The sequence below is a fragment of the Pinus tabuliformis genome, chromosome 6, assembly GCF_031772625.1.
Source record: "Pinus tabuliformis cultivar Carrire ecotype Pingquan chromosome 6, CPIR1, whole genome shotgun sequence".
Taxonomy (NCBI): Eukaryota; Viridiplantae; Streptophyta; class Pinopsida; order Pinales; family Pinaceae; genus Pinus; species Pinus tabuliformis.
The window spans coordinates 781,764,129-781,790,174 of record NC_142292.1 but is presented as its reverse complement, the minus strand read 5'-3'; the positions used below and the strand labels follow the sequence as shown (position 1 = coordinate 781,790,174).

Here is a 26,046-nt window from a genome sequence, read left to right as displayed (position 1 = left end):
TAAGTATTATGGAATGGGTCGGTCCTAACCACATGAGTAATTGCTTGGGTCGATCTTAACCCCAAGTGAACTCTAAGGAAAACCTATAAATAGAAGAGACCTCAAGATCATTTGGACATATCTTCTCTTCTCTTTTGTCTTGGTTCGTACAGGTTCGATGGAAGGAGTTTGCTCAAGGGTCCGAAATCACAGGCAAAAGGTTCGCTCTGGGTTAGGGTCATCTGGATCTTGATCGCTAGCACAGAACAAAAGTGTTTCGTCTTCGATCGTAGGCACAAATTAGGCAAGAGAGCGACTCTGGCTCTCTGATCGCCCAGAGACAGTTTAGTGAGAGCGACTTTGGGTTCAAAGGTAGATCAGAAGGTTCTGGTCTCCAGTTGCTCGCACAAGGTAGCCCTGGGAACGACCCTCGCACAAGGTAGCCCTGGGAGCGACCCTGTCATCTCGGCCGCTTGCACAGCTAGGCAAGGGTGCAACTTTGGGTTTGTCAGTGGCTCGCACAGCTCCGAAAGGGAGCGACTTTGGGTCTTTGCAGTTCAGTGCTAGAGTCGCACGCATAAAGACCTCTTGGGAGCTACTTTGCAGTCACAGTTGCTCGCATACTGTATTCGTGAGAGCGACCCAGAAGTTTCAGTCACTTGTAGACAATGGTGATGAGGGCGACCCACTTCAGATTTAGGGTTTTGACATCTTGGCTTCAGTGAACTTCAGTGATCTGGTAGATCTGCTTTGTTAGTATCCGCTGCAAACATATGTGTTTGGCTCATTGATAGTGACAAGTTACAACAGTTCTAAATAGTGTTTGACTTAGTGACAACAGTTCTCAGCAGTGTTTGGCACAGTGACAATAGTATACATCAGTTTGTGACAACACATTACAACCATCAGTATGAGGGTTTTGATTCCTAGCATGATTAGATCTGTTTCATAGATATCATTATTGTTTTGCTGCATAGATAAAGTTATGGATCATTGTACTCTATTTTGCTGCATCATTTGATGACGATCTAAGAAGAAGAAGATTTGCAAGGGTTTTTTCCCCGTAGTGGGTTTTGCCTTGGTCTCGGACCAATCCTGGTGTTTCTATGTGTGTGCATGCTTTCTTCTATTGTTCCTTTTATATCAATGTTCCACCAAGGCTCCGGGACGGGGAGATGCGGGTGTGGGGAGGCGCACAAGGGGGAAGTGTGGGAGTACCCTCAAATTTTAGGGAAATTTAGGGGGGACAGGGGGACGTCGGGGTATATAATTTTTTTTCTTTTTTAATATATATATATATTTCAAATTCATATTCAATAATGAAAGCATAAATACAATGATACATACATAATTGAATTAAATAATGAAATACATTGATCCATACTCATCATCCTTACTAATACATACATGATTCATCCATAGACCACGACATTCAATAATGAAATACTCTGATCCATATTCATCATTCATTAATCACCATTCTAGAATCTACATTGATTTAAAAATTAAATTCATCATTCATCATTTTAGATTCTAAATTGAATTAAAATTAAAATTCATCATTCATCATTCTAGAATCTAATTAGTAGTAAGCAAAATAGACTATAATAGATACTGAAATATGAAGACTGGAATAGTAAATTGATATAACGAAAACTCAAAAACAGTGGAGTGATGTGTCTAAAAGTCACTCTAAAGTACACAGGGGGCTTGGTGCTCTTGATTAAATACTAATTCCATACCCTTGTACATGACAAAATGCAATGGAAACATTGCAATCCGTTGAATCTTGAATTCCTGAAAAACTATTAAGTCTGCTAGATTTTGAGTGAGATCTAAAATTTTACTTTTTCCATATGAAATCCAACAAGGTTGGAACCACTCTCAAACATGTTGAGTCATTTCTTGGTAATGTTAAAAAATTAAGTAAAAGGAATTTTACTTTAAGAATTTAACATTACCATGAATTGCATAGTATTAGTAGGGCAATTTGGTCAAATACTAGGTTTCCCCTGTCATAAATCATTGTTTACAAGCAAAATTAAGGGGGGACGCCTAAGCATCCCCCACTTGGGGAGTCATGTCCCCCACACTGGGGAAACGTCCCCCCCTACGTCTCCCCACGTCTCCCCAAAAGGGGGATGTGGGGAAAAGTTTCACCAGATGTCCCCCTGTCCCAGGTGCGTGGGGTGCGAGGGGTGCGCGCACTCGACCCTGGGGGACGCATCCCCGCGGAACACTGTTTTATATTCCACTGCATTGATGATGATGGTGATGTTGTTTCTTTCTATGTAATTGCATATGTTGATGTATAATCGTGTAGATCTGAATAATTTAATGATGATATGGGGTGAACTTAAAGTATTAATGGTGAAACGTAAGTATCATAGCAAAGAACAATGTCGCCCGAAGAAAATTCAACATGGTATCAAAGCTGGGCTGAAGAAAAGCCATGGAGATCACCCCGATGATGACACCATTGATGGAAGCAAGAAGAGGATGGTGGAGACCTAAAAGAATTCTAGGGTTTGAAGAAAACCCTAGGTAACTTGATTATTAGGGTTTGATGGATTCTATGAGGTTAGGGTTGAAGAGAAAACCTTGGTTTATGGAAACTATATGAGATATAGTATGGTCAATGAGAAGATGCTCAAGCACTTGAGGGAGATTTGATGAAGCCCTAGATGGGATAATCCTTAGTAGACTTGGTTGGATATTTTAAGGCAACATTAGTATATGGACCATGGACCTTGATGGCTCTTGAAGATTGGGTCAAGAGGGAGAGGATCACCTCTCATCAAAGATAAGTATTTCTTTATTTATGATGCTTCTTACTTGTTAGACTTATAGATTTGATGATTAAGCTTATTGCTTGTACTTCCTGCATTTGTATATGGATGTTTCTAACCTCCTTGATGAATGAGATGTATAGATTCTTCTTGAGGATCATTTTGAGATGCAGATCTGGAAAGATGATAAAGTGCTTCAAACAGCCTATGTCTAATGAATAGGTGCTCAGGGATTTGAATACCACAAAGTATGCATGGTATGTTTTAGCTATTGGCTCGGTAGGCCCTAAGGTATGATGAGAATGTCTCTTTCTTTCCTATGATGAAAATATGCACTTAGTGTTGAACATTTTGACCTTCTTGAATTCTATGAGGTTATCTAATGTTGATACATCAATACACTTGATGTTATGCTAATATCTATGATCTATCTGTTGGATATCTTGATCCTATAAAGAAGGCTAGCACCTTGGCTCTAGAAAATGATACTCTTGATACTTGGCATGATGGATTTCATATAGAAGGATAGTTCATTGACTCCTATACATGAGTCTACTGGTAATGCTTGCGATAAGCATGATGGAAAGAGCGATTAACACTCTTGTTGTTTTGATAAAGCTTTATTGAATGACCTAATCTGTTCTCATTGGTCATGGAGTGCATGGTAACCTTGATGTGAGAGGAATAAGTGTAAGACAAATATTCTAGACCTTTTACTGCCTATGGTCTTGTCTTGATGGCATATGGTTAAACTCATTGCAGTAACTTGATAGAATGACCTGACAAAAAATGCTATTGTGTTCATAATCTTTGAGATATGATGCTGCATCTATCTGCTGCTTTGAGTCTAACCTTTGATGAAAGATTGATGTCATGATGCTGATAGCCATATGTTTATGATTTAACAGATCTACTGTTGCATGACTCTACTAGAGACAGGTTGCTTACATGAATGAAAATGAATGATGTAGAGAATCTCTTCTCAAGGTTCTTACCCTTATGACTATTTGTATTTTGTGCTGTTGAAGTATGATTTTTGTGTATTTGACAGTATTAATCCGCAACAGAGTCTTAGATCTGAAGCCCTTACAGAAATTAGGGTTTCTGCTTCGGACACAATCACAGATCTAGGAGATCTCGTCCCTGGACGCACACATGCTAAGGCCTAGACAATGTCCAGGCAACTAAAGTCGCTCTCATGCTAACCTGAAGGGAGCGACCAGAGGTTTGACTGTTGTTGACCATCATCTGAAGCTTTCTGAAGCTGTCTAAACTCTGAATCATGATGTCCTTGACATATTCTGCCACTGTTAATTGATTTATGAAGTTGTTGAGTTAAATTGTTGATCATATAATGAAGTATTATGCATGAAATCAGATGGTCACCTGGAAGATATCAGTACCACAGATGTATTGTAGATAACAGCAAGATCTGCTAGCAGAAAAAAGGTTGAATGTTTGCCATAACATGAACATGTAGATTGAAATTGTGTTTGCAGGTAACCGAGACATACATATAGATATGTCACTATGTTGGCATGATTTGGCATTACTGGTGTTTTGTCATGATGCTTGACAATAACTTTGAATTGATGATTTAGATGTGCTTTGACTATAATAACATTTGGACTTGACTTGATGTCTAGTAATTTGATTTGACGATTGTTGATTTGCCCTGATATTGATACTATGTGGGCATGATGACGTATATGAAAATTGGCCTCCTTGTTCTTAGCACAATGGTTGAAATAATGATAGTTGTGATTCAACATGAAAATGAAACCTGCATGATTCATCCTTGATGTATGCATTTGCACCTAGTGATAGGATGACTTGTATTATTATTAGGAGAATGACTTAATCAAGTTTGGATCGATACATGACTTGTTGGCATGATGAAGTCATGATTTGATATGAGCTCCACCCGTCTCCTAGTTGAAAGTATTAATACTATGATAATGATGACTGTGATAATGATCGTGATCTAGGTTCTAAACTCTGATGAGTTGATTTTGTTGTTGATGGTACAACATTGAGTTATGCAAGGATGATTATGTTGGCTTATCAAGGCATTATGTTTAGAGCATTGCAATCTAGATATGTCTAGATTTGACAGTTATTTGATGAAGTCAGGATGATGAGTTCCAAGGTATGGCTTTGATATTGATTATGGTTTTGGTTTTATATCCTGATGATCTACTTGTGACAGGTGATGAGCCTCTGATGATCTAAATCAGAGGGAGATGGCTTATGAAGCCCAAAATGATGTATCATGGCATGATGAATCAATTTCTGGAATTTGGGAAAGAAATTCCATATTGCAAAGCTATTGGAAAATGTTTTTGAATAATGAAAATTGCAAATCCTTGGATACTCTGATTTGAAGTTCAAGATGTTGTTGAACTTGACATGGCATCTGACGGTTGAAGCATTGATGTTTCGTTTTGAACATCCATCTGTATATGTATGATGTGCATAGAACCTGAATAAATTCATGAGTGAGTTGCTTCACTTACATAGAGTTGCCACCGAGCATGCTTTGAAATATCTGCATGAGGTATTCTATTTTGAGAATGAGATATTTCTCCTATGATATGTATCTGCATAGATGTATTGTTGATATTTGAGATTATTGTTGATAAGCACATTTGGATGCTGCTTTAGTATGCGATCTGCCATGATATCTTGGATGAGAGGTCCATAGCATGACCGAGGTTGATCATGATGTTGCTAGCATGGCTAGCTGTGAGGTAGGATACAAAAGCTCCTTAGAGAGTTGTTTGAGCATGATTTGGATATGACATGGATACATTGTGATGATCCGATTGGTAGTAAGTCCCATATTTATAGTTGGGACCGAGATACTCTCATATATTGAGACAGTGCAGTTGTTCGAAACAAGCTCAGGCTTATGGTTGGCACCTCCTTGAGAGGGAGGATGATTATGGTATCCTTTTGTGATTCATATGATTATATATGATTTGACATGATATTTGATTTGATGTTCTGTATGAACATGAAACAATTGCTATTGAGATAAGCTGATAATGAGAGCAATGTTGATCGAGGACACTGAGCAAACTCTTCCTACCTTGCTTGAGCTCCCAGGGTGAGGAATTGAGATAGAGGGCTCTTGGGGTTGAGGGAACTTTGGACAATAGGGCGTTACCCTATTTGTTACCCAGGGTTGAAGAATGCTGCTCCCCTATCTTTATAGGGTCAGAGAATGCTGCTCCCCTCTTGGTCTTTGCAGAGTATACCCCAGTTGGAATCATACCCTCAAGCAGGCCAGCTTGATGGGAATACCGCTCCTCGTTTTGGCCAACGAGTTGAGAGTGTACTTGGGGTGTACAACCCAAGTCGATTATGATGTAGGTGTTCTACCACATGACTATTCTGGGTCATCGATGGGAAGATCAATAGGCAATAGGATGGGTTGAGATAACCTGATATGATTCCAGGTTGAGGGTAAGCTCCCCGATGAAATTCTAGGGTTGAGGGTGTACTCCCCTGTGTGATGAGTTATCCTATTGCTCGGTATGGGTGGAAGCTATTGCTCCCCGATGTGGTTCCAGGTTGAGACGTGCTCCTTGATGATATGCTCTCTGATGATGATTGATGATGATATTCCGGGTAGCAGCCCGCTAGCAGAGATTCCAGATAGCAGCCTGATGGATAGAGGGTGGTAGCTTGAGCTCCCCTCCGGTAACAAATTCTTCTTCTTCTAGATCCGAGAATGTTCAACATACAAGCAGGAACAATCAAGTGATAAGAAGGAATAAGCAAAGGATAGATCGAGATGTACAATGATGATTTGTGATGATGAGACACTTGAGATGGACATGGCACGATGATTACATGATAGAGATGATTCACGATGACACTCAAAGATTCCAGAATAACATATTGTTTGATGGACAGATATTGGCAGGTGGAATTCTCCCTAGCTGAGAGGGAGTGTTAATTTTTGCAATTGCGGTAAAATTCCACCTTGGACAACTCAAATGACCGAGATGATGATTGCATTATATTCTTCTTTTCGAGAGGAGCAGAATCAACCTAAAGATCACCCAATTTGGTCAAGCGGAAGTTGAGTTATGAATTATTTTATTCATACATGTATTATGGAATGGGTCGGCCCTAACCACATGAGTAACTGCTTGGGCCAGTCTTAACCCCAAGTGAACCCTTGGGAAAACCTATAAATAGAAGAGACCTCAAGATAATTTGGACATATCATCTCTTCTCTTTTGTCTTGGTTCGCACATGTTCGATGGAAGGAGTTCGCTCAAGAGTCTGAAATCACATGCGAAAGGTTCGCTCTGGGTTAGGATCTTCTGGTTCTCGGTCGCTGGCACAGAACAAAATCTTTTCGTCCTCGGTCGCTGGCACAAAACAAAATCTTTTCGTCCTCGGTCGCAGGCACAGAGTAGGCAAGAGAGCAATGCTGGCTCTCTAGTTGCTCAGAGATAGTTCAGTGAGAGTGACTTTGGGTTCAGAGGTAGATTGAAAGGTTCTGGTCCACGGTTGCTCGCACAAGGTAGCCCTGGGAGCGATCTTGTCATCTCGGTCGCTTGCATAGCTCGGCAAGGGTGCGAATTTGGGTTTGTCGGTTGTCGCACAGCTTCGCAAGGGAGTGACTTTGGGTCTTTGCAATTCAGTGCCAGAGTCGCACACATAAAGACCTCCTGGGAGCGAATTTGTAGTCACAGTCGCTCGCATACTGTATTCGTGAGAGTGACCCAGAAGTTTCAGTGGCTCGCAGATAGTGTTGATGAGGGCAACCCAGTTCAAATCTAGGGTTTTGACATCTTGGCTTCAGTGAACATCAGTGATCTGGTAGATCTGATTCTATTAGTATCCGCTGCAAACATATGTATTTGGCTCATTGACAGTGACAACAGTTCTCAACAGTGTTCGGATCAGTGACAACAATTGTCAGCAGTGTTTGGCACAATGACAGTAGTATGCATCAGTTGACATCAGTTTGTAACAACACATTACAACCATCAGTATGAGGGTTCTGATTCCTAGCATGATTAGATCTGTTTCATAGATATCATTATTGTTTTGCTGCATAGATAAAGTTATGGATCATTGTACTCTCTTTTGTTGCATCATTTGATGACAATCTGCGAAGAAGATTTGCAAGGGTTTTCACCATATTGGGTTTTGCCCTGGTCTCGGATCAATCCTGGTGTCTCTATTTGTGTGCATGCTTTTTTCTACTTTTCCTTTTATATTCCGCTGCATTGATGATGATGGTGATGTTTCTTTCTATGTAATTGGCTATGCTGAAATATAATGGTGTAGATCTGAATAATGTAATGATGATATGGGGAGAACTTAAAGTATTAATGGTGAAATGCAATTATCATAGCAAAGAACAATGTTGCCCTAAGAAAATTCAACAATAACAATAATGTAACTATCATTTATGACATCTACGTCGAATGAAAATCTGTGCCCTCGATTGTGGGGCCCTGTGGTAAATTTCTGGGTGAGTTCTAGTTTTTGAAATGATGGGAATATTGAGCCCTAATCTGTGCAGAAAACAGTAATTGAAGAAGCCTCCTAGGACCTCAGATCAGTCTTTGTAAGTGCTTGGTAAGGGTGATTTCTTAATGCTAATAATTGAAGCCTAATATTGAAACGTTCTGATTCAATAGAAAAGCACTACAACGGAGGAGACAGTGAGTCATTGGATTGGTATGATCTTTAAACAATATGAAAGCATGCTTGAAACATTGCGGCTCTGAATATATAGAGGCGTGAAGCAGACATCACTTGTTTGAGATACTGCCTAGAAGAAATCATTCTACCCTCCTGAAGAACAGAACTCTGACTATTCTACTCCTCATCTGACGTGCAAAGATTTGTCTACATGAAAATTATGTGGTAAATCTGACCTTAACATTTCAAAATATTTCATTGGAATCAGCAGTAAAGGATATCACTGTTGTCTTGTTTTAAGCCATCTCAGATCTATGAAATAAGGCTTATCATTTCACATCAAAAAGCTCATCACCTTGCTATCAGTCTCCTACAGTAGGAAGAGTATTTGTTGACCTGTGGAGATAGTATGAGTCTCTGTGAAATAAGAACAATGACTTTAACGCACATAATATATATATATATATATATATATATATATCTATATATATATATAGTAATACACAACCTGATCTACTTGAGCCCGTGGAGAATTTTGATTTACAGTGGCAATACTGTGATTAAATAAGAGTCTAGCAAAACCCTAGGAAATTCACATCTGTGAATATTTGGTTACGTTGGTAAAAGAGGAAAGCTTCAGAAACTGGAGTCATTTTTGAAATTCATCTTGAAGTCCTGTATCAACCTCATCGAAAGAAGCAATCCTGGAAGATCATCTCAGGTTTGTATAGCTGTGGCAAAGATGTGTATAGGTTGACAATGAAGTGTGGATCAACAGTCTTGTGGGCACTATTCTTGGCAGGCATCTTCAGTGGCACATTTTTCATAAGTAGACATATTCAGGGATTACAAGAGTACATCGCCAGTCCTGAGGAATTGATAAGCAGTTGGTTAAATTGCTGATTATGAGCCTATGATGCCACTAATATCCTTTATGATACAAAATACTTCTCTTGATAAACTAAAGATATCAGTTCGGATCCTCCATTGACTTGAGAAATAAGTCAATGATTGTATTATCTCCATGTCATTGATTCTTGGCAAACTATAAGTCTTCATCACCCAATATTAAATTCTAGAGTATGGCTGAAGATGTTAGATCAGTAAGGACCATGACTTTGAATAAAAAACCTTGTCATAATTAAATTTGAAGCTGTCTACATCAGTATGTCCTCTCAAGAATCTGGAAAGATCTTTGAGATCTCTTGAAGTCTTGAAGCAGTCAAATATAGTGATGAAGGTTGCAACCTTGAAAGTTTCTTTCTTTTTAAGGACATGGACCAGTCCCTTGCAACAACCTTTATAATAATAAAGAATAGTGGGAGGATCATTGGAAAGCCTAGACTTCATGAAGAATAGTTGCATGGATTCAAATAACTTTAATTGCCATGCCAAAAAAATTGAGATTTAATCGCGATTTTCACAACACAACTTTAGCCTTCCCCTAGTGGTCTGCTATGTAGGCAGGATGAGTGATTCATCCTTCTCCTGCTGAGACACAATCATAGGGTGAGTGGTCCAACCTTCCCCTAGTGATTTGTTTTGTATAGGGTGAGTGGTTAAGCCTTCCCATGGGATACCCCATGGCGACATGTAGGTAGGGTGAATGGTTCATCCTTCTCCTGCTGAGACATCCTACCCATGTAGTCTGGGACTCATGGGAAGTACCTCTCATCTGGCCAATGAACAGGGAAATGAGGATAGGGATGCATCGTGTACTATCGTACTCCCTATGCTAGGATTTTATTGATTTGGGATCAATTGGAACTGACTTCGGGTCAGTAAGAGTGGTATGAGACACTCTCTTTATTTGGGATTGATTTCAGATCAGTAAGAGTGGTATGAAACACTCTCTTTATTTGGAACTGATTTCGGATCAGTAAGAGTGGTATGAGACACTCTCTCTTATCTGGGACTGACTTCGGGTCAGTGGAGAATGGTATGATACATTCTCGTTCTCTTCTTCTTCATTGTTCAATAGAGCAGTGCAGGGCATTGCATTGATGGCAAAGATAGTACAGACTGGCAGATGTATTATCAGATGGAGTTCTCCTTAGTTGAGAGGGAATGTTAAAATTGGAAACTAGGGCCAAACTCCACGTGGGTCATCTTATTTATGGCAGTTGATATTTTTCTTGGATTCCTCTCTCCGAGAGGTGTAGGATTGATCTAAAGATCATCCGATTTCGACACGTATTTATGGAGATATGAATTTATTTGTATTATTTGACAATTTGTCAAGGTCGGCCAGCAAGCAAATTACCCCAACTTATCCTCAACGTTGCATTATAAATAGAAGAGGTCTTCAAGTCATTTGACACATTCATCTCTTGTGATCTCTCTCTCCACTCGTTTGGGTTTTGGTGGAAAGAGAGGTCTAAAGGAAAGAGCCCTAATTGCAGTCCTAAGGAGAAGCCCTATACGCAGTCCTAAAGGAAGGAGACATAGCCGCAGGAGACAAGGTCATCAACACTTTGTTCGTTGTCATTGGAATTCAGGCTTTTAGCAACAAGAAGTTTTTGGAGGTTCTCTAGGGTTAACGTCAAGTCATTGCCCATTTAAAAAATAAAAAAGAGAAAAGGAAAATGCAAAAGTCACAGAAAAAAGGAATTCATATTTAAAAAAATACTTTATAGAAAAAACTATAAAAAAAAGTTGATTTAAAAAAATAAAATATAATAAAAAAATAAAACAAGATTAACTCCGCCTTACTTCCACCATCGTGTTTGGAGCCTTGTGACACTTTCGCCAGTCACAATTTCACTCCGCCACAAACACTGACCCATGACCTTGACAGTGAGTCGACCGAAACCCTGGCACTGTCAATCTCGAACGGTCGCAGTCGCTGCAAAACGCTACCATGACCGTCCACAACTCCTATTGCGACTTTGTCACACCTTGGCTCTTCCTGCAAACGTCAACTCCTCCCTTTCGTCATCTAGACTGCCGTCTGAACACCTGTCATGATCCCTTGCCGGCCCAGTCCCTCTGCTGTTGTGACCCCTCGTGTTCCTTTGTTGTCGTGATCTGTCATGTTCTTGTCTCCCATCCCACTCCCCATAGAGTCGCCATACAAACACGCCCAGTTATCTGTCCCCATAGTCGGTCCACGTCTGACTAGTCAACTATCGCGTCACTTCTCGTGATGACTCGATTTGTTTATAAGTTGTAACGTATATATAATATATCACAATTAATATAGAGTACATAATACTATATAGTTTGGGTTTGATATATTATTTGGTTACATAATAATAATATAGTTAAATTAATTTAATTATATTATGTAAAAAAGTAAAAATAAAAATAAAAATATTATTATATTCCTAAATTTTCAAAACGAATATTTTTGAAATTACAAAGGAATAATAAGAAACTACTTATACGAGTAAAGATAAGTTTGAAGTCAACCTAGGTGAGGCATCCCCACTAGCAATGGTGGTGTGAGTGAGGACTTTGGTTTCTTAAAGTTCTAGGTTCAAGTCCTCCCTAAGTGAACAACATAATCATTGGATTATTGACCCTCATTTTAGTTCCTGATGAGCGTGACGAAATCGAAATAACGTGTGGCAATCGGGCGACGTATGCAGCCCGCCTGGGTTCCATGCACCCATTGAGTGCTCCTTAATGACTATGAGCATCATTAATACCTAGTAGGTGGTTGTCCTTCCCGCTGGCTACGTTGTTAAATATCCATCTCAGCCTGGTAAGGCTTTCAGTGTATTGTGCTGGGTGATGAGGTGGGGGTCTGTAGAGAATTTGGGTTTCGAATTGTGGTTTGCCCGGCAGCAGTCATGGCCCTAGGCAAGCGAGGGATGTGAGGTATGGATTAGATGGGAGCAAGGCGAGGTCTTGTCCTAGTAAGGCCCATGGGATCCTGGCACGCCGAGGGTGGTTGCAGCATTGTGGCTCTGTTGGGGTCTTCTGAGTTCGCTGTTTGTGTGTCCAGTTTTGCCCACGGAGGACGAATTATGCTCTGGGCCGCGTCACTGGCTCCTTAGTTTGTGTTTCTGCTCTAGTTTGATTTCGAGGTGGGAGCTGCTTTAGGTTAGTTCCATCGATATTAGAAGGGGAGGTTCCATGATGACTGCCTCCTGCTGTCCTACTGGCTTGGTGAATTGCACAACTCTTGTCGGGAGGGGTGCAATTCGCGTGAGCTTGATTTGGGGTGGCGCAGAGGGCCTCGGGAAGCTGAAGTGTTGAGCCTCCAGTTTGGGTTCAATAGGGTCTGGTAACTGGTTCTATGATTTCTTGTTCATTGCTCATTTCGGCTCAATTTGGTTTTTTCTATCAAAGGGAGGTTAAACTGTAGGACCCTTGGAAAGTGCTGCTTTGTCTGTCTGTCTGTGATTGGTCGTTTGCAATTCTCCTTGGCTCGCCTCAATGCTGCGCCAGAGAGGTCGTCCACGCCGGGAACTCCTCGTCGAAAAGTGAATCAACAACATAATGAGGGCAACCACTCGTCCTCTGATGATGGCAACAACTGGGACACGGAGGAGGATGCGGCGATTTCTCCTCGGCCATTTCTCCTGCTCGCTCTTCGAGGCAAGTTTTAGCTCCAGTTACCATGGATACTATTGCAGACCAGCTGCACCATGTCCAACTGAATATAGATATTATGAGGAACCAGCGCTATGAGGATCAGAATGAACTGGTGGCTTACATCAATGATGTACAACATGTCCAGAACGAGTTCCTGGACAATTTGGAAAGCCTTTGCGACAACGTCGACGCACCAACAATCACCTTCGCACTCTGGAGGTGAGGATAGAACACATTGACTTCCACATGCATGATCATGCAACTCTCATTGCTGCCCGTCTTGTCTTTCTGCCCAATTTGCCTCCTTGAGAGGCTATTTCTTATTGTAGATGTGGGGCTCAATTCTGGTAAATGTATGGTATGGCTAGTAGGCCAAGCGGAAATAAATTCTGGTATTGGGAGTAACTGTTTTCCTCTAGGCCCTATGCTTTCTAAATCTATTTGGCATGAGAAGAAAGGGTCTTTGGAGATGAATTTTGTACTTAGTTTCCTTTTGATAATATAATGCAAGCTTGTTGACCAACAAAAAAAAGATAAGTTTGAAGTCTTGTAAAGGGATTACTTTGGACCCTAAAACTCATCTTGACTAAACAAAGGCAATCATTGGCGAGAAAGGCAAATTGGAGTCAACTAGTGAAGAGAAAAAATGGAGCCTAATACGAAAATATGAAGCAAGGACTATTTTCCTATAAGGGTGTTTTAATCACACATCACAAGTTAATTACATTAAGAGGGACATGTCTCTAAGAGGCATGTCTTAGAGACATGACCGTTCATGAAAGGGCACCTGCGTAGGGTATATAAGCAGACGCTCATTCTCATTTGTAATATCACATCAATTCAATATAGAATATTCAATATACAGTTACATGTCTTATAATGGACATTTACGTCTTTGAAGTATTTTAAAGATTTCCGCTGCGTATACGACTTTTGGTCGTTACACAATCATCTAGCAATTTGTGACCGATTGAAGTAAGTCTTCAGAGATCTCTAGCAAAATGGCCTAACTACTCTTCTTACAAAAGAAAGGCCATTGATGAAGGCATATCATGACAGTTGATTATGATGACTTTAATGATGATACAATAAATGCTTGTTACTTGAGAAATCATATGACTATGATTGAAATTTTTTGTTTTGGGCTAGGTCACTTCCCTGATATTCAGAGGGAGCTATGGTTGATATATGAGGTCTGGATGCAACTACTAATGATGTTTGTCCATCAGATGATGATCCTCTCATTTATCAATGTAAGAGGGAGTTGACTTTGAAAATGAATGATCTAGCCTTGGTGCACAACTTCTTAAGTTTAAAGGTCTGATAAAATGGAGAAGTTCCTGATCCAGATATAGATTAAGCTTCATATATTGGATGGTTGTTCATTGAGATATCTCTTTGGTACAAGTACACTGCTGAGAATTCAAGATTTCATAAATAATCCGATTGACAGTGTGATAGATGGAAAAAGCACATCTAATGCTATGTCTCTTGATTAAGTTGCTCTGGAAGCACTATTGAGGTTAAATGTATATAGCAACAAGTATGGCTTATTATGAAGCCAGTTGGTTGAGGGAGCTCTTCAATGAGCCATTTGAGCACGTGCTGGTAGCAACTATTGTATATCGCAATATTCCTGAGTGGGATTTATTTATGAGAATTCATGCTCCTCAATAGCTCCCAATATTGGATACTTCTCTGGATATGGTATAGAGGAGAGTAATTAAACTTTATCATTTCTGGTTGGTTGTGCAGATTACTAACATTTGTACATAGCCTCTTAGTAAGGTCAAGATTATCTTCCTTCAGGGAGAGGTTGGGAGTCATGGATTGACACTATTACGAAGGTCCCGAATAAACATAGAGCTCTGGGAGCTCTTAGAGGGTTGGGGGTACTGTGGGCGACCTAGGGTGAGTGGACCACCTTCCCCGATAGATGCGTTGTGTATAGGGTGAGTGGTTCACCTTCCCCTGTGATACCCCATGATGGTTGACATGTGTGGAGGGTGAGTAGTTCACCTTCCTCTATGATTGATGGTATATGCATAGGATGAGTGGTTCACCTTCTCCCGCGGATGCCCCAGTGAGAGATGTATACAGGCATCTGTCGATCGTCACATGTGGACATGTCAGTGGAACGTGGTTCATCCTTTCCCCACATGTAGGATGCTCATTCCCTACGATTGATGGTTGACATGTCGGTGGGACGTGGTTCATCCTTTCCCCACATGTAGGATCCTTCCTACGATGGTTGTGACATGTGACTATAGGATGTGGTTTATCCTTTTCCTACCTGTGGTTGTGAGCAGGATGTGATTTATTCTTTCCCTGTTATTGCCCCAACATCATCATACCTGTGTAGTTCGGGACACATGGGATGTACCTCTCATCTGGCTAATGAGTTGGGAAAAGTGGATAGGGACCATAGCACTACTGATGGATGCATCGTGTGTTGTCGTACTCCCTATGTCTAGGATGCATGATGTTCAACAAACTTGATCATGTGGGATCAACTCTAATTGCGGTTCTACACCTGGTTATGTGGACTGACTTTTGTTAGTGGAGAGTGGTAAGGTCTTGTGACTCACTCTTGATCGATTCTTCTTCATTATCTATATCAGTGTTCAACAAAGTTGAGATGAGATGCAAAGATGGTTCATGATGTTGGGATGGCATGTTGGATTGGCAGGTGGAATTCTCCCTAGTCGAGAGGGAGTGTTAAAATTGGCAACTAGGGCCAAATTCCATTTTGGGCAGCTCCTTTGAAGAAGATAATTATTGCATTAAATTCCTCTTTTTGAGAGGACCAAAATCGACCTAAAGATCATCAAATTTGGATAAGGAGAAATATATTTTTGAAATTAAACCCACACGTGTATTTTATCAAGTTCGGCTTGGGGTTAATTTTACAAGTGAAGCCACTTTCCTCCTCCTATAAAAGGGAGTGTCCTCCAACCTCATTTGATCATCTCACACATTATTTACTCTTTGAAATAGCTGCAGGAGGAAGGTGTTTCTAGCGAAGGAGGAAGGGCTAGGTTATTGTCTTGGCAGGGCTGTTTGATGGGCTGAATTCCTTAGCCAGAACGTTGAGTCTCCTAGGGACAAGTCTCGGCCTATGTAGGGATTGTTCTGAGCTTTCTTATCTTCTATTATAGGTTCAAGGTTTGAGCAGAGACTGCCGCTGTGTATAAAGGCTAATCTAAGTATGTTCTGGGCATGATCTTTATGGTGAATCTCTCCTAGAAGCAAGCTGCACTTGTTTGGGTCAACTACAACCAGGCCACAGTCTGTTTATGCCTCATCAAGAGGCCATGTAGTTGGTTTTTGAAGCCCAGAAGAAGGCTTAAGGGCAACGAGTATTTGGAGGGACTGTTTGAAGGGGAGCCACTGTCAATAGGTCTAAAAGGCAGTGAATGGGGTGCTGTAGCAGACTGTGTTTATGCCCTAGCCAGTCCTACCAGAATTGCAGAGAAGACACCAGTCCTTTGAGCTTGCAAAGAATGCCAGATTTGCAACTTTGTTTGAGCCATCTCCTTGTCTAAGGGCAGTGGTATTAGACCTTCACATTTGCAAGTCATTTTGACTTTGAATTATTGTATTCTCTCTCTGTGCCGAACATTGATATTAATGATAAGAGGAATTGATGAAGGCTTTCGCACATCTTGGGGTTTTGCCCTGGCTTGAGCCATATCCTTGTGTTCTCTTCTGCTTCTATTGTTTATGTTCTTTCTTCAGCTACTGTTTATGTGAAAATGAGTTATGTGATTGCCAATGGAATCAAAATCGATTGGTAAATGGGCTAATATGGATAAGTGAAGTAACTAAGTAAAGAACATGTCTCAAAATTTAACGCTCATTCAAACCTACCTCAACCAAGTTAAATCCAATCAAGTCAACGATGGTCAATGCTCTTCAAATTCTGGTCAAACTCTCATTTTCGGCCTTGCGACGGATCTGAGATTTTCAGCCCCTGCAATAGTCTGAAATTTCGCACGTGTGGCAGATGCCAGAGCAGAATTAGGGCACAAAAACTCTATTTCTCTTCCTCCTTGCCTTTGCTCTCCTTACTTTGACTTTTACTCTTCTTCCTTCGATTTTTGCTTGCTATTCTTCTCTCTCTTGCACAAAAATCGAAGTTGTGTGTTGGTGCTACAATGAGGTCGATATTTTCTCTATATATACACATCTAGGAGGTTGAATTTGTGCCTTCCATGACCGACTTTTCTAGTTAGGGATGACTTGGTCTTGTGGTTGACAAATGACTCTTTTGACTCAAATAAAGTTCTTTTTCCTTTTTCTTCTAAATGTGCAAAATGGGACTTGACTCTAGTACAATAAATTTACTGATGAAAATTTTTCTTTTAACTTGATAAACCCTAGAAGCATGAAGAACATGCTTAACTAATGAAATTATAACATAATAATAATTTCTTTTTCTTCTTTTTGCATTTTACATGAAATACATATTGACACAAGTACAATGATACTTATGAAGACTGAACCTAGTTACTTTTTTCAACACTTTGTAGTTTAGGAGTGAATTAAAAAAAATAAAAGACTTATATTTGACCTGCCTTTGACCTCAACCATATTATTTTGTAGTTGTATATTGGCGGTGCTGGTCTTATATTTGTGCCATCAACACCTTGGGTGGCAATATTATGTATTTGTTCTAGAGTTATCTTTGAAAGGTGCGTGGTAGCTGAAAGGGAAATATAGGTACATGTTTCATCTCCTCTAATTGTTTTCCTCGTGAAGAACTGTTGTGCTGTAAGTCCTCATTGGCAGGGGCAAAGGATGTAAGATTGATTTGGATACATCTCGTATTCAGACTATTTTGCTATAGAACTGGCAAGCACCATGATTGGGCACCTAGGTGTTTGGGTAGATGGAAATATGTTGATAGGATGGGTAGTGGTTTAGTTGTTGAATTGAGGTTGGTGTTAGGCCTTGGAGTACAATAGGTTCTTGGTCAATCTTTTTGGAATTGGTGTTCGGCCCTAAGGTATGGTTGGTTTCCAGTTTGTATATTGTTCCATATCTCAATCTTACAAGTGAAGGGAGGGGCGTTGTCATTTGATTATGCGAACCTACAGTTCATTTTTCATATTTGAATATGTCAATATTTGACATCATCCACCACCATTTTGGGCTTCTTTGTCACATTTGTTTGAGTGGTGTTTTTCTCCATTTCATTATATGTTCTCATAAGCATGGTATGGTACCTTGTGAGTTTACAAGTTTGCTTTTGGCAATTACCTAGGGACTCAAGAATATACACATGATTTTTGTTGGATCATATTTTGCTTCAATAGCTTCATCATACACTGCTTCGTATGATGTATAGCCTTTTAGCAACTTGTTTGCTAGGAGAGTTTCGATTCACATCGTTCTAATCCTAAATGGAATTGGGTTCTAGGACTTTGAATCACCGGTTTCATGAGACATCTACCACTTTTTGGCTTATAAACGTTGGCAACATTGACTAAAACAACAACTTCTTCTTTCTCCCCTGATAGCATTGGAGGCCATTGGGAGGAATGATAGGAATTTTAATCGCTATGATTTGTATATTTATTGTCATCTCCAATAATTAAGAGATTTTGATTGTGGATTCATTTATCTAATTCTTTTCGATTTTCTAGTCTTAGGGGCCAGTTGAGATTTTATGGGAATGGTTAGGATCTTTTCTCAACCAAATCCTTGTTTTGTGTACGGATCCTAATTTGTTGGATTTGGAAATCCTTTCTCTCCATATTTTGTTGAGTTAGTTTTCCTCTTGTAAAGCTATTTAAGCTTCTCATTTGCTTAATAACATTTCAGTTAGAGTTTATATATTTTTCTAACAACTTCTTCATTCTGCCCTGATAACATTGGAGGTCATTGGGAGGAATGATAGGAATTTTAACCTCTATTATTTGCATATTTATTGTCATCTCCAATTATTATAATTAAGAGATTTCTATTGTGGATTCATTTATCTAATTATTTTCGATTTTCTAGTCTTAGGGGCCAGTTGAGATTTTATGGGAATGGTTAAGATCTGTTCTCAACGAATTCCTTGTTTTGTGTACAGATCCTAATTTGTTGGATTTGGAAAGCCTTTCTCTCTTTATTTTGTTGAGGTAGTTTTCCTCTTGTAAAGCTATTTAAGCTTCTCATTTGCTTCATAACATTTCAGTTAGAGTTTATATATTTTTCTTTTGTGTATGAACCCAGCTCGAGTGGAATATTCCAGTTCATAGGGAAATCTGACATCATCTGCCTTAGCCATGATATTGTAAGCCACATCGAGTAAGTTAATAGACCTCGAGCCCTCAATTGTATTTCTGCTTGCATCTTTGGGATGTGTTTGATCAACCCTTGGTTAAGGGAATTAAGCAATCTACCAGAAATGATCTCATCTAATCCTGATCAACCCTTGGTTAAGGGATTTTAACAATCTACCAGAAGTGATCTCATCTACTAATTGATAAATGTCATCACTTTTGTGTCCCACATAGCCTTATAGAATTCACATGAAAGGCTATCTATACTCGGAGATTTTCCATTCTTCATAAAGCAAAGAATTGCGAAAAGCCCCTTTTGAGGAATCCCTATCCAACCTGTACTTGTCACCAAGAGAGACAGTAACCCTCCAACAAGCATTTCTAGCAGCCACTACATGACTTGTCATAGAATAAGGAGAAAAAAAAATTAAAAATATTCTGAAAATGTAAGGGGGAGGAGCATATTGCCAGATGTGGTCCTGTCCGTTCTTGGATGCAGCAGCAGGTTTGAAATTTTAAACATTTGGAGCTCTTTAGTTAATTGGTGCCAAGCAATCAATTTGTCCTTGAATTAAAAAGCAGCAGAAGGTTTCTTCAGAGGAAAGGAAGTGCTCAATCTGTAAGTTTAGAAGTTGAGAAATTTGGAGCCTTTAAAGAAATGGGTGCCAAGCAATCAATTTGTCCTTGAATTAAAAAGCAGCACAAGGTTTCTCAGAGGGAAAGAAGTACTCAATCTGTACATTTTTCTGAATTATAGCATATTTGTTAGTTGTGGTTGTGCTTTGAAGATCAGCAATACTCTTTAAGTCATACTCATAAAAATTGTGCTCAAACCATTGACCAACATCAGAACGTACTACCAAGGCAGCTGCTGCTTGCGTATGTTTTCAAGGACGTACTACCCTATAGGAGAAAAATTTTTCTCCTGTCTTGGACAGCCAGCCAGCCAACAGCCCTACACATTGCTTAGTTATGATGATATGTCACATTCCTCTGCTATTTGCACTGGTCATACACCTCCCACCATCTGGCATTCCTCTCGAATAAAGGTGGGCTACCACTCAGAAGCTACCTTAACCATTTTGCAATCAAGTGCTTTTACTCAATGTTTTGGTCATTCTAACATGGATAAAGGGGTGGATTGTATAATTGACTGATCTTGACTGTAAACTTGTTCCCTCACCTTATTAGGGGGGTTAGACTTTAGCCCTATTCCAGTGGGACCTCCTCTAAGGCCTTAAGGTTATAGGAGGGGCACTACTTGAGAAACTTGGATTGTCCATAACCATTCTGTGCTTGCAAGTTTTCAGCTTTCCATTGATATCACATCCATCCTTTGGGTTAACTGTCATTGGTTCACTGGGATTTGGCATCCATACCTTCACATCCTTGAATTAGGGTTGGAAAACCTTGCCCTGGAGGTTGATGCAACTACAAGAAAGATAAAAGCATAAAATGCTCACAACAAAAGGAAAAGGAAAGTCAAATTGCAAAATATGACTGAGACATAATTAGTGTGTGGGCAAGCATGAACTCTACCCTACTCATTAGCCATCACCTGGTTCTTGAGCACTAAATGCTCCATTCCATCATAAGGAGCCTTTGCATGTCCCAAGCATGATGAGCGAGCAACCGACTCATCTTAAACTTTAAAGGGGTAAATAAATGCTATATTATAAAAGACAAGCTTGGACACCTAAGCTACACTCCATATCAAAGCATTATAAAAAAAAACTAAAAAGTGCGCCAGAAGGGTGGAAAAAGTAGGCCGAGGAAAGGGGTAACTCATGCCTCCACGATTGCTCCTTCCATTATATCTATACACTTAGGATGTGGACCTACCTTAACCTTTGAAACCAACCTTAACCGGTTCAAAACACCAAACTGGATTAGTACGGCGGCAAAACCACTCGGACTGAACAGTGCCACTGGTTCTGGTTCGGTTCTGATAACATTGTTTGAGATGTACTGTTAAGATTAAATCCTAATCTAAGTTGCTAATGTTCTAAGTATTCTATTTAGATCCCTAAGACTAAGTTGACTTCAAAGCATTAGACTTCCACTTAGTGAAATTATAAGATGGAATTTTGACCACTTTTCCAAGGTGGTCACTAATAAAATGTCTCAAACCACTTCCTGCATATTCACATTGAAACTTGTGCAAGAAGTTCGTGCTTGAGCTATATTTCTTAGCAAAATTAAAGCACCATCTGTACTGTTTGGCCTTGTCTAGGATATCTCTAAACTGTCATTCCCAAAGTAAAAATTTCAGTTTTGGTGAGTTTGAATGAATTTTGCATACCAATTGGGTAAAGTTGTCGATTTGGCTCATGACTAGTGTTCCATATCCATTTCAAATGCCAAACATGGGCAATGAGCAGCCAGTGGGACTCAAATACATAATGTCCAGAATCTAAAGGAAGTGCATAAGCCCTCTCAAAGCTAATGAGGGACCAAGTAAACACAGTGGCAGAATGGAAGAATCACAATTTATAAAGCAATACAGTCTTGTACTCTGTAAGATAGGAGATGCTTCTCCGTGGACAAAAACTGTCTTAAGTCGCAAGTAGCTTCTTGCCTCATCAATCACCATAATTTCCTCTGAACCTCCCTAAGGATGTCATCTGGAGGAGAGGCTTTTAGCTATTTAGTATTATGGTAGTGCCTTGTCGTTCAGTATAAAAATCATTTATATTGAATCTCAAATTTATTACTATTTTTATCTCCCATTGAATAACCTCAATGTAAATACCATGTCGTCTTTAGTGTTGACATTATTGTATATCTACGAAAGTTATCATTTTATTGTTTTCTATACTTTTTGCAATATACTTTGGATCATTTTTTTCCCGAAACGAGGAAATTTTCTATTTAGCATTTCACATTTTTCTTCACTTGGGTTTATTTATGTGAATCCATTTTCCTATGTCTAACTCATTTCCATCAATGACACAGATCGTGTTGATGGCCTTTGATGCACATTCACATTGAAAATTGTGCAAGAAGTTCCTGCTTGAGCTATATTTCCTAGCAAAATTAAAGCACTATCTGTGATGTTTGGCCTTGTCTAGGATATCCCTAAACTGTCATTTTCAAAGTAAAAATTTCGGTTTTGTTGAGTGTTTGAATGAATCTTGCTTACCAATTGGGTAAAGTTGTAGATGTGGCTCATGACTAGTGTTCCATATCCATTTCAAATGCCAAACATGGGCAATGAGCAGCCAGTGGGACTCATACATAATGTCCAGAATCTAAAGGAGCCCTCTCAAAGCTAATGAAGGACAAAGTAAGCACAGTGGCAGAATGGAAGAATCACAAGTTATAAAGCAATACAGTCGTGTACTACTGTAAGATAGGAGATGCCTTTCTGTGGACAAAAACTGTCACAAGTCATAAGCAGCTTCTTACCTCGACAATCACCATAATTTCCTCAGAACCTCCCTAAGGATGTCATCTGGAAGAGAGTCTTTTAGCTATGGTAGTTGTCATTCAGTATAAAAACCATTTATACTGTATCACAAATTTATTACTATTTTTATCTGCCGTTGAATAACCTCATTGTAAGTACCTTGTTGTCTTCAGTGTTGACATTATTGTATATCTACGCGAGCTATTATATTATTGTTTTCTATACTTTTTGCAATATATTTGGACCATTTTTTCCTGAAACCAGGAAATTTTCTATTTTGCTTTCACATTTTCATTCACTTGGATTTATCTATGTGAATCCATTTTCCTATGTCTAACTCATTTTTATCTGTGACACAGATTGTGTTGATGGCCTTTGAATGCCCCCATTGTGGTGAAAAGTAAGCTGTGATCTACACTTATTTCATTCTATTTGTTGAATTTTAATTATGAGTTAAGCAGTGGGGTAGACTGAGTTGTTATTTGTCCAAATGCACTCTTTAATTTCATTCTATTTGTTGAAAATTGATTATGAGTTGAGCAGTGGGCTAGATTGAATTGTTACACTCCAAATGCACTTTCAAAAGTTTTGTTTTTGTAAGGGTATTAGGAAAGGTCTCTGTCAAGATGATTTCTTTGGGATTCAACATATAGTTTTCTTCTTTTATGACACCATAAATGTAATAGAGTAGTTGTATATTGATTATATTTGGTTTTGAATTATTTCTTATTTTAGAAATTCTTTTTATAAATTACCATTTATATGCCTTTAGGAACAACGAAGTGCAATTTGCTGGGAAACTACAGCCTCAAGGATGCTGCTATACATTGAAAGTTCCAGAGGGTGCTTTGGAGGTTCTCTCATTCAGAAAGACTTTTCTTTTTTGTGACAGGATGGGATCATATCAAAACATGAATCTTGTGACTTCTCACATCAAAACAGGATTTTGGCATGGAAATAGTGATTCACAATTCTAGTTTGAGAAAGCCTTAGTTTCTGACTAAAATAATTTTGAGTAATTAAAGTTGCATTTTGAATGGAGGCTGCGTGCATGATCAAACATGTGTCATTCTAACCCTGTGTATTCTATAATATTTCAGAATACAAAATAATCACTTAATTGCTAAGCTTTACCTCTATTTCAATCTTCTCTCTATGCAGGTAATGAACCGCCAAGTAGTCAAATCAGATTCTGCTTCTGTAAAGGTAGTGCGGGTTACTTTCTGGTTAGGATTTTGTTTCTATGTTATTCTTTTTAGAGTTTTTGGAAGTCATGTTATTTTTGCTTAATATTTGTTCATTCAAATAATCTACCATTGAATTCATTTAATAGAGTAAAGATGAAGGAATGGATACCTTATTATATGGTTAATTAACATCAGCGACCGAGATTTCATTATATATATATATAAAACGAAATGCTTTAGCAGGAATTTGAAATCCACTGACAATTTATTATTAATTCTTGTAATCTCTGTTACATTTTGTTTGTGCATGCTAATGCAGCTTCCAGAATTGGAATTTGAAGTACCTCCAGAAGCACAACGTGGAACACTTTCAACTGTATGTTTTTAATGAATGCTCCAAATTTTTGTAGCAACCTATGAAAGTATGCATTTGTCTTTATGCATCTGTAATGTTCATCATAAATGTTGCTTTTCCTAACACAGACCTTATTGGGTCTTTGCTCTTTGATTCCATTCTTCGATGTTAGTTATAATGTATTGTTTCACGACGCATTTAATGGCACCACACCATGGAATTTAATCTTTCCATGACGTGCTCCTTTTGGTTTGCTGTTGCTTTTATATGGAATTGAGAATTATGTCTTGACCATAACTTTAATCAAAATTTCATAGCTTCGACTTTAGTAGAGGATTGGACGTGGAAAAATCTTTTTAAAACTTGAGATTTGCTATTATTATATTGAAATTTTGTATAAAAAATTCAATAACTAAAAACTATCTGTTTGCCTAATAATAATAATCATGTCCTGCTTCTCTGAGAAATAATATCTTTTAACTGTCTGTACAAACTTGTATTATTTTATAATATCCTGGAATTATCTGATTCAACATCATGCCAGACACCATGAAAGCATGTATTCAAAAGTAATAAAGAAGTACACTTTCTCTAGCTTCAAAATAATGAAAGGTTGTGACTCTTATCTTCAACATATTATATTCATTAAAATAACGGTTGCTCTAAAGAACTGCTCTTCTCTTATCCCTCCGAACATGGACAAGCCATTCTAAATTATCACATCTTTCAAACAAAGCAGTGGAGCATTATAATATAATATAACTGTTCTAAATCAAAATTTTGGGGTTGAATGAGACTCAGAAAATATGACATGATTAAGAATTCTCTACATCGAAAATAGAGAGTATTTTAGTAATATTACGTTTGAGTATCCTGTGTTGCTGTAAAAGCATACATCAACTGTACAGTGCCTGTTATCTCAGCTTCTTGCAGATAAGTGTTAAATGAAAGTTGTTACCTTTTCTAGCAAAATCTTGATACTTTTCCTATGGGCTGGTTTTTGTCAGAAACAAACTCTATCACTTGTGTGCTCAGTTGGAAGTATATTTAGAAATATCTTGATAAACAAACTTGTCACTTTCCAACCAATCTGAATAGGCATATTTTACATCTTGATTTTAAAAGGTTCATTGTAGCTTTGAATACTATAATTTCTTTTGTAATTTTAGTAACATTGTAACTTGCAATTGCTTAATTCAGTTTTTACAACTCATGTATTATACTAAACGTTTGAGTGGTCAGTGCAGAAATTTTGAAAATATCAACTTCAAATTTCACTTCATTCATTTGAAAAGAAGATGGAATTATCCTCATGAAGGATCTTTTACAGCATTAACCACCTCTCTATCCATACGGAGGGCCTTCCTGTTGCCTTTGTGTTGAGCAATGAGGTCTTCTTCATAATTTTTTTGATTTAAAGCATGTTCCAAAGTGTGCAATGGAGTGTTGAAATGGTTCCACCTTTGAACAATGATGGACCTCACAAGCTCTGCAAAACTGACATCAGCAAAATAGAGAGAGGTGTTTGATTTTTTCTAGTTGCAAGGAGACTAGAACAGTTTTCTATCTTATAACTACTTCCAATGATGCATTTTCAACTTCTTAGAACATTCCAATCATCAAGCTGTTATACTTGGAAAATTTCAATCATTACCTTCTGTAGAGCAGTAAAGAATATAATGAAAAGCAATAGACGAGAAACCAATCAAAATAGCATATCTTTAACAAGATTACATAGACAAATACTGACCAGCAAGATGACCTCCCACAAGTGTCAAGCCAACCCTTCAATATGTGAAGATAAAATGTCACTGATCTGTTCTCCAAGGTCTGCAACTAG

At 38.7% G+C, this 26,046-nt stretch overlaps 1 protein-coding gene across 1 annotated transcript in view; it reads left to right on the top strand.

Moving 5' to 3' along the window:
• Window positions 1-26,046, top strand: part of LOC149261058 (zinc finger chaperone zpr1-like) — a 335,727-nt gene that overhangs the window by 50,738 nt on the left and 258,943 nt on the right. The window contains exons 4-7 of the mRNA XM_089421608.1: window positions 23,024-23,064; window positions 23,437-23,518; window positions 23,826-23,870; window positions 24,171-24,227. Coding sequence (XP_089277734.1) covers window positions 23,024-23,064; window positions 23,437-23,518; window positions 23,826-23,870; window positions 24,171-24,227 — 225 coding nt within the window. The remainder of the gene's footprint in view (window positions 1-23,023; window positions 23,065-23,436; window positions 23,519-23,825; window positions 23,871-24,170; window positions 24,228-26,046) is intronic.